The 10004-nt window shown below is 44.1% G+C and overlaps 1 protein-coding gene across 5 annotated transcripts in view; it reads right to left on the bottom strand.

The window, feature by feature from the left end:
• Positions 1-10004, bottom strand: part of TXNDC11 (thioredoxin domain containing 11) — a 64144-nt gene that overhangs the window by 813 nt on the left and 53327 nt on the right. For all 5 annotated transcript variants that reach the window (XM_050774237.1, XM_050774241.1, XM_050774238.1 and 2 more), the window contains 3 exons: positions 8365-8507; positions 7919-8028; positions 4228-4308 (listed from right to left, as the gene is read on the bottom strand). In XM_050774237.1, coding sequence (XP_050630194.1) covers positions 4228-4308; positions 7919-8028; positions 8365-8507 — 334 coding nt within the window. The remainder of the gene's footprint in view (positions 1-4227; positions 4309-7918; positions 8029-8364; positions 8508-10004) is intronic.

Here is a 10004-nt window from a genome sequence, read left to right as displayed (position 1 = left end):
AGCAGACTGTACCTGAGGCCAGGCCATCTACTTCTCACCAAGAAAAGACATTCTATGGATTTTACTTACTGAAAGTGAGGAAAATGTTGCCTGGGCAAGAAATTCTCTACAAAGCTGAGGCTGTCCCATATGCTCGTTCTGCAATTAAGATGGCTTATCTGTTCCTAAAGCCAGAGCTCAGCTTCACCCACACCTTCCAAGAAAGACAAGAGCTCCTAGGCCCAGGCCTAAAGCCAGTGATGCAGGGCCCCAGGAGTGTGTGGGCATGGGGCCTCTGTGTGCTGGGAGATGCCCAGCGGCTGTGTCAGGAAGAGCGTCCAGGGGAGGCAGGATTGTCCCACCTATGTCCCTCTTGTGCCTACTGACAGTGCCCAGAGAAATAGGAAGAACTTCAAAGATACTCAGTCTGTTTCTTCAGCAAGCATTTATTACACATTATCTAAGGCAGGGGTTCTCAACTGGGGGTGACTGTACCCCCACTCCGCGGGTACATCTGGCTCATACCTGGCAACCTGATACCTGGCAAACAGCCCAACCAAGGGACTATGAATTCAGGCTGCCCGGCCCTGAGAGCACAGAACAAGGAAGGAAGGTGACATAGGAAGGGGTTTTTCGTACAGCTTTGTTCCAGGTCCTGATCTAGAGATCTAGAAAATTCCTCTTCAGAACTTGTCATTTAATCATCTGATGATGTTTGTCTCACATATCTATTTACCTGTGCCTGTACAGTCTTGCTGCAATCGATCAAAACTACCAGCTTTATGCACTTAGGTATGAGGTGGGCTGGCAGCAGCCGGGTTTGTCTCCCTCAGGTATTAACAGAATGGAAGTCAAGAGCAGGGACTCCAGAGCCTGGCTGCCCAGGGCCACTGCACCTGGCCGTAAATTGTTTCATAATTTTGGGGTAAGCATTCAACCATCCCCTCCTTTAAAGCTTAGTTTTCTTAACACACAAGCTTTCTTCAAGTGGGGCATCCCAGCCATTCAAATGACAAAGCTGGGTGTGGTGCTGTGTGCCTGTAATCCCAGTGCTTTGGGAGGCTGACGCGGGAGGATCACTTGAGGCCAGGAGTTTGAGACCAGCGTGGACAATATAGTAAGGCCTCATCTGTATAAACAATAAAAGAAAAAAATCAGCCAGGCAAGGTGGCACACGCCCGTAGATCCAGCTACTTGGGAGCCTGAGGTGGTGGGATCACTTGAGCCCAGGAGTTCAAGGCTGCAGTGAGCCATAATCACACCACTGCACTCCAGCCTGGGCAACAGAGTCAGACCTTGTCTCAAAAACAGAAAATAAAACCCCACAACAACTGAAAACATATCGTGGCCCTGTCAAGTGGGCCCATGGAAAAATACCAGATGCTGGACCTGCCCTCACGTTCTGCGGCACAAGCCTGGTCTTATAAGGCAGAGTAAAGGTAAATTACTCCCCAGAAAAAGCTGCCAAGGTCCCTCAGGATATCTACCTCCAGGCATATACAGGACATGACATTTGTGAGCATGCTCTCTGCTAACTAAGAAGTCTTGGTGCACTCTCCATGAATGTCCCTAATGGGCATGCTAAAATGCTGCCACACTTTGGGAAAGTAGAGGGACACAGAATGTCAACAGTCTACTGCCAGGAAAGCAGTCATGTGAAAGTTTGGTGGGAAGAGGTCCCCATGTCTATGCAACTCTCCTCTAACCCTGAGGGAGTGGCAGGGTACACCTCTAAAAAAGTGTGATTCTTCCCCTGGGACACATCAGAGTCTCTTGGTGGACAGGGGCACCCATCTCCCCTTCATCACCTGGCCCAGGGCTAGGTCAGAGCACCTATATTTTGAAATGTCACACAGAGTCTGATGCAAGTGCTGGCTGGAGGAGCACCTGCTTGGTGGAGGAAGAGGCTCCGAGACGCCTCTGCACAGGAAGGCTATGTCTCCCTCAAGGCCCCACCCCTTCCTCTTCCTCCCAAGGATAGCTCTTGCATTTTTTTCTTTCATGATTTTTATAAATCAAGACATGCTCTTTGTAGACAATTTGCAAGAGATGTAAAAACATACAAGCAGCACCTTCAAATCATTTGCAATCTCACTCCTCTGAAGTCATCAATGTTAACACCTCAACACTTTCCCCTCTGTGAACATCTCCACCCAGCATTAGTTTCTATTTTATCACAGTAAATATACAATTTCATGTTCTTTTCACTAAAAATAGCATAAGCAGGTGGACAGTGAAAAAGGTCTTATTACATGTTATCAAACAGCCTTCTTCATTTCCTCTTTTGCAAGCTGTCAGCTCACGCTGTTTGCCCATTTACCTTCTGGCTAAACCAAACACTCGCTTGGGACCAGCTCATGATGAGCATACTTTACTTCTACCATTTCTTTTTAGGAAATGAGAAAAATTCTATTCCAAAGCCATAAAGCTTTGGTTTACCAACCTCCTTACATTAAAAGAGAAGTGGACGGCCTTCTTATGTTCGAGATTTAGAAACGACAAGGGTGAGGGCTGCAGCAAGTACCCAGCCTGGGGCCGGAGAAATGCACTCATCTGCACATTTCCCACAGCAGGCAGCCTAAGAACGAAGGTCACTCAGCCCAGACGCAGGTCTCCAGATGATGCCCCGCCCTGCCACCTGTTCCGCCTATGTCTCTCTACACAGATGCATTTCTGCCAGCTGCTGAGAACTTCTTCATTAAAAGGCATGTGCTGGGTGCTAAGATTTTAATATTTTTTCAAACTAGGCTTGGAATTCAAAAATTATATGTCATTAAACTACATGCTCAACTCCTGTCCCACACAGATGAAACTGTTAGTGTTAATATCCATGATTCCTGGACTATGTGGTAATTTAAACACTTCTTAGAAAGAAAAAGCCTCATCACAACTCAGTCGGCAGTAGAAAGGGTGAGTCACATTCTGTTTTCAGTGCATGACAAGACCCTACTACCACAGAAGTATTCCAGCAAAAATTCTTTGAGATACAAAGCAAAAACCAAGGGAATGATTCAATAGATATGAAGGAAACACTCTCCTAGAGAAACATGACAAGCTGAATCGCAAAAGGGAGGCAGGAAATTAAAACAGCAAACGTCATACATGCGAGCCAGGGAACTCCCTAAATGATGCTACAGACACTTTCCCTGGGGAGAAGATATTGTCAAAGCCATGTGAGTGGGTCCCCAAAAGGACTAAACTTTCTAAAAACCAAAGGGAACCTATAAAAAGGGAGCAAACATCCAGTGTATTAGGCTCTAAAGGACCAAGAGTTAATTTCTTTTTCCACTAAAGCATCTGCATCTACGTTCACTAACTGGAAGTCCGCTCCCCCTTGTTCATGTCCTGCTTGCTGGGGCTTTCGGGGTAGTTGCTGTTAAGAACTGTGCCTGGAATACTGATTAGGCAAGCGTGAAAATATCAAGCGACAACCCCATGGCAGACGTTCACAGCAGTCTGCATGCACAAGAGAAAGCCCCTTTGCAGGGCTCCTGGAATCCGAGGCAAGGATGTGCCACGGGTAAGAAAGCCACCCTATCCTCTGTACGAGAGGGATGAGGAGTTGCTGGGAGGCCAACTGAGAGACAAGCATGTGGAAGGCTTGGGGCAGGCAGAGCTCCACAGATTCTCTGCTGTTTTACCCCACACAAACATGGGGCCTTTTCCTGTCAGTCTCTGCGTCCTCCATATGTTCACATAGACCATGAAAAGCTAAGAATTCTCACAGCCACATTCAAGCTTGGTAAGAGATAGGCTGTGAAAAGAACCACCTTTAAAAGATCCATACCACACATAACATCCTGACACTACAACCCTTTTACTCTATGCCCCTAAGGACACTTTTTTTTTTTTTGGAGACGGAGCCTTGTTCTGTCACCCAGGCTGGAGTGCAGTGGTGTGATCTTGGCTCACTGCAACCTCTGCATCCCAGATTCAAGAGATTCTCGTGCCTCAGCCTCAGAGTAGCTGGGATTGTAAGCATATGTCACCATGCCTGGCTAATTTTTGTATTTTTTGTAGTGACGGGTTTCACCATGTTGGCCAGCCTGGTCTCAACTTCTTGAGCTCAAGCAATCTGCCTGCCTCAACCTCCCAAAGTGCTGGGATTACAGGCGTGAGCCACTGCGCCTGGTTCCCAAGGGAACATTTTTTGAACATAATGAATGATTTACATCTTAAACCCATTTCAATTTCAGACCTCCACAAAAGAATCCCAACTGCCCACTAGTGAAAAAAATTCGGCATTACCTGTTGCAGGGAAAAAACAAGACAGTAGGAAGACGATCAACCATAAATTCCCAAGGAAGGTCATTCTGAGACACGTCAATCCTGGCAAAGGGGAAGAAGAGAAACGGCAGAAGATCAGCCCAAGAACGCCAACTTGAAAGAACCTTCTCAGATAACTTCAAGAACCTGGTGCATTTTTTACACCCCACATTGGGGTAGCCCCTTCTCGATGAGTACACTACCAGGTGTGAGCTGGGCGCTGGTACTCCCAAGACATGCAACATTCCGCTATGTGGATGCTTTCCACTGAGTGGCAATGCAATGTCCTAAAAGTAAAAATGAACTTGCAGAAAATGCCACACTGACACCTAGGGAGTCGTTCACTCCTCACCTGACAGGATCTAGCCAAGTATTTTAATCCCTGAATAGCTCTGGGAAAAGAAAGGAAATAATTGAACAAAATACATCAAGCCTCCCCGAAGATGGAAAATTATACCCTCTTTATGTTGTATATCTGGATAGAGGCCAAAAACAGCCTATTTTCTTAGCAGATTTGACATTAATTTTCTAACACAGAAAGTGACATATGTACTAACTCACCCAGCCTGTGCTCAATCACTGTGGGAGCTAACTGTAACTGCTCTAGAGGCCTGCCCCGGGCAGCTGGCACAGAGCTGGGCACACAGCTGGGCGCCCACACTCAGGCCAAGCAGACATGGGGCCACAACAGCATCCTTGATGGAAGGGGCTGCATCCTCCTTGCGGAGGGGCTACTCAGCTACTATTCATAAACAGTGCACACAAAAGATGAACATGTTTTCAATCATTACTTTGACAGAAGTTTTTAGAAAGCATAACTGGGGGAAGTGAGGGTGGGGTAAGTGCCATGTATTTGTCCAAAACGATGAAATTTCCTTTTTCAAAAATGGCACAACCAGGCTGGGCACAGTGGCTCACGCCTGTAAACCCAGCACTTTGGGGGGCCGAGGTGGGTGGATTGTTTGAGCCCAGGAGTTGGACACCAGCCTGGGCAACATGGCGAAACCCTGTCTCTACAAAACATTGGCCGGGTATCCTGGCACATGCCTGCAGTTCAGCTACTTGGGAAGGTGGGAGAATCACCTGAACCTGGGAGGTTGGGGCTGCAGTGAGCCGTGATTGCACCACTGCACTCCGGCCTAGGCAACAGAGTGAGACCCTGTCTCAAAAAAACAACAAAAGGCATAACCAAATGAAAACCATTTACCAAAAGTTTACTAACAAAACAGCACTCCTGCCTCACCTGTGCCAGCCTACCTAAAACATTAGTGTTCCTTTCTAAACAAGTGGTATAGAACACTATATTCCATAATTAAATGCTTTTTCTCACCTGATTTTTACTTCAAAGAAAGCACAAACTATAAAATTAAAACATTGTAAAAATCCACTCAGAATTCCACTGGGCTAATCAGGCCCCCCTTTCTTATGCAGGCTTGGTCTATATGCTTACTTTTTAAAATTTTTTCTGAGACAGAGTCTTGCTCTGTCGCCCAGGCTGGAATGCAGTGGTGTGATCTTGGCTCACTGCAGCCTCTGCCTGGTGGATTCAAGTGATTCTCCTGCCTCAGCCTCCTGACTAGCTGGGACTACAGGCACGTGCTGCCACACCTGGCTAATTTTTGTATTTTTTTTTTTTTTTTTTTTTTTTTTTTTTTTGGAGACGGAGTCTCGCTCTGTCGCCCAGGCTGGAGTGCAGTGGCGCGATCTCGGCTCACTGCAAGCTCCGCCTCCCGGGTTCACGCCATTCTCCTGCCTCAGCCTCCCGAGTAGCTGGGACTACAGGTGCCCACAACCGCGCCCGGCTAATTTTTTGTATTTTTAGTAGAGACGGGGTTTCACCGTGGTCTCGATCTCCTGACCTTGTGATCCGCCCGCCTCGGCCTCCCAAAGTGCTGGGATTACAGGCGTGAGCCACCGCGCCCGGCCCAATTTTTGTATTTTTAGTAGAGACAGGGTTTCACTATGTTGGCCAGGCTGGTCTCAAACTCCTGACCTCATGTGATCCGCCCACCTCGGCCTCCCAACATGCTGGGATTAGAGGCATGAACCACCGTGCCCGGCCTATATGCTTACATATTTTTAAGAACAGTTGTCATATATTGCATACTCTGTTCTTTTCCATTAATTGTGTGTATGAAAAGCATTGTTAAAGGATAAAAACTCCATTAAATGCCCAGCCATAATTTACTTAAACATTCATCTCCTGGTGGATATAAACAATGCTATAATGATGAGCTCATGCTTCTTTGGAATTCCTATTCCATTACTTCTCCAAAGTAAAATTAACTGGGTCAAAAATGTGTTAACTGTTTTTGTTGATTTCTTGCAAATGTTGCCAAATGCTTTCCAAAAGAGTTATGGCAATGTACTCATTCCATTAGATACATTTGACTGCAGTTTCCATTTTATTTTATCAACACAAGATTCTGTCACTTAAAACCACTGATTACTTTAATATGTTAAATGACACTTTGTTACTGTTTTAATGTACATTTATTAGATTATAATTTCCCCACTTGTTTACTTACTCTCTCCTCTTAAAAGAAAAACCTGTTCACGTCCTTTGTTCACAATGGAATCTGTCTCAGCCGTTTCCTAAACCATTTTAATTTCGGGGGAGGCTGGTGTATGAATGCCTGATTCAATCCTGGCCCCTCATTTGCAGGTTGAAACTCTGAGCAACTTGTCTAATCTTTCCAAGCCTCAGTTTCCTCCTCAATACAAATAGCATTTTCTTTTTTTAACCAGAGTGCCTTCACTAAGCGTCGCGAGGACTCAGTCAGGTAATATGTATATCGAAAACTCTAACTCTCCCAGCACAGTAACTTCTCAGATCTGGCTCTGATTATTACTCACAGTGCATGTAACAGGTGACACAGAGACACTGCAAAATTTTTTAATGGTCCCCCTTTTCGTCTGCTTTCCCTGTTTTCTTTCACTGCACGTATTTCTAGTGGAATCTGACCATTTTTCTTTCTTTATTTTTCCAACTGCTTCCACTTTCGAAACTTTCCATCACTCAGAGGAACCAGCAAATCCTATTTTTTGTTTTGATTTTTCATATTTAACTCTTATCTATCTGTAGGGTTTTGAGGGAGGCGGGGGGTTAAATTTGAACAGTTTTCCCCACCCAAAACTGCTTACTACCCCATCTAAAAACTCTGTATTTGAGCCTTCTTTTTCCAAAAAATATTTTTAAAAATTTTACTTTTTCAAAAGCCCACATACAGTACCCATGGAATCACAATACTAGAATGTGGATATCTACAGACCTTTCCTTTTAATTTCACAAATGAGGTAAACCAGGGCTAGTGGAGAGATCTGCTTGGGATCCCAGGACCCACTGGCATTGCCTGGGGCAACTGTCCCATGGAATTCCAAGGGGCCATCCTGGCAACCAGGTCAGTGCTCTCCCCACAGAACTGCACTCAGCCACCTACGAATCTAGTCAGGGCTAAACATCAACATCATGGAAGGAACACTCTGAATTCATGAGGAAAAGTCCGGTTTCAATGAGGCTTTGCTCATGGCTTCAACCTGACAATTAAATCCAGCCAAGTCCTACTAAAGGTTAATGGAAAATGGGCAGACCCTCGCACACCATATGGTTAAGCTGCAAAGAAGAGTGAAAATGGGCATACAGCCCAAAGCACTGCAGAAAAGGCCTGCTTACCTTGCCACAGTGAATGTGTCCATGGGCAGGTTCCGAGCTAGCTGGATGAAGACGTGATTGAGGGATGGACAGAAGCCACACCACGGAGCGTAATAGAGCAGGAGAACATCCTGTGGGAAGGGGAAGACAGCTGTTACTTGCACCAGGAAATGGGCTCTTCTTCATTTCTTTCCTTATTGCTTAGAATCCAGCAAGCACTCGATAAATGCTACCTATGCAAATATTACAGTGAAAATTTTCATCTTTAGGTCTTTCCAATTCTGTGCTTTCTGAAGCACTTTTTTGAAATTTAAAAACCACATGTAATTCATTCACGGTCCACAATCGGACCATCACGTGGTTACTCTTCTGTACATCAAAAACAGCTGCTCACCCCAACAACTGCAGTCTGGAAATTATTTTAAGAGGGACAGATGGCTTAACTTTTGCCTCTCATGACTCCATACCTGTTTCTGAAGGACTACTTCCCAAAAGGTATCAGTTGTCACTTCAGTGATTAAATGCTGAGACGGGAACTGGGCAGAGTCACTTCCAATGAGATGCCTTTTCAAGGGACTATAGAGAACGCTGAAGTTTTGAATAAAAGACTCTAAAAATAAAGAGAAAATGAGATCAACTCTTCTCTAGATACAAGAAGAATAGCTGGCCTACTTTTAAACTCCACGTTTTAAAAACTCAAATGACTTCACAGGCTCACATTTTTAACATTTCACCTATCAGCAAAACCCCAAACAAAGCTGCCCGGGTGGCATCAGGTTTAGCTCTGGAAGTATTAACTCAGCAGACAGTAATGCAGATATCAAAACATTATGCAGTGTTAGATGCTCTAATATTCATAGATCATTCTTTTTTTAAAAGGACTGGTCCACAAATAGACACCAAGTGAGACTGTATAAATCGTCAAGAAGCCACAATCTTTTCAAGAAATTTCACCCTATAATACTAAAACCTTTAGGCTTAACTACAAAAGTAGCAATTGCACAAGCTACAGTAATGTGGAATGTGTTTAAATGTTCATTAGTTTGAGGACAAGGAGCTATAGTTTTTTGTTTCCTTTATTAAGGTTAAGTTTCTTTTTTTAAAGGTTAAGAAAAAATTATATGTAGTGGAAAAATACATAAAACCCATGATAATAAAAAACCTGGCTTGAACCAACAGTTTTACCACAAATTCTGCCATCTTCAGAGTCCTTTGCTTCATCTGAAACAACAGTAATTTGAATTTCACTTTCTTTTTTTTTTTTTTTTTTTTTTTTTTTTAACAGACAGGGTCTCACTGTGTCACCCAGGCTGGAGTGCAGTGCTGCAATCACAGCTCACTGTAGCCTTGAACTCCTGGGCTCAAGTGATCCTCCTACCTCGGTCTCCAGAGTAGCTGGGACTACAGGCTTACACTATTGCACTTAGCTAAAGTTTCAGTTCTTTTTCTTTCTTCTAACTCCCTCCATTTTGAGGTGCAAGGGGCAATGCAGTGTGCAGAATGGAGGAGGAAATGAAGAATGTCATGTGAATACGAAAGAGAATTCACGATCAGCATCTGAATAACACTTAGCTGGCTATGTTTTTGAAACATGAAACCAAGAATTATTTCCTACTCTGAATAAAGCCTAAATTCTGAAACTGCCCTACAGACAGCTGACTTATGAATTAACTCTCTAAACCAACAATGACACACAGTAGGTGTTTTTTACAAGCTCCCTAAAAATTCTGTCACCAACTACAGGACAAAGAACAGCTAGGCTAAACATTTCAGAGAAGATACAGAAGATGGAAAGAAATCTAAAGAAGGCTTCTTTCAATTACCCTTAAATTCAAAGTGAACACATTATGAGGTCATTAAACACTTGAGCATTACTGAACGGAATTCAGGAAAATCTAATACAGACTACCTCAAAAATACATGCTTGTGGGAGCACTGACCCCATTTCTCTGGAGTCTGTTTCCCATTTTAAAAAAAATGCTTGTTTCATTTTAAGAAAGCTCAACACATCAAAATGACTTTAGAAAACATGAACTGGGAGTAATCTATAATATCAACAGATTATCCCCTCCAAAAAGTGACTGGTCACAAGGTTCTTTTAAACACT

Source organism: Macaca thibetana, chromosome 20, assembly GCF_024542745.1.
Source record: "Macaca thibetana thibetana isolate TM-01 chromosome 20, ASM2454274v1, whole genome shotgun sequence".
In the NCBI taxonomy this organism is placed as follows: domain Eukaryota; kingdom Metazoa; phylum Chordata; class Mammalia; order Primates; family Cercopithecidae; genus Macaca; species Macaca thibetana.
The sequence above is the reverse complement of the archived record's forward strand: the minus strand, read 5'-3'. Positions and strand labels throughout refer to the sequence as shown.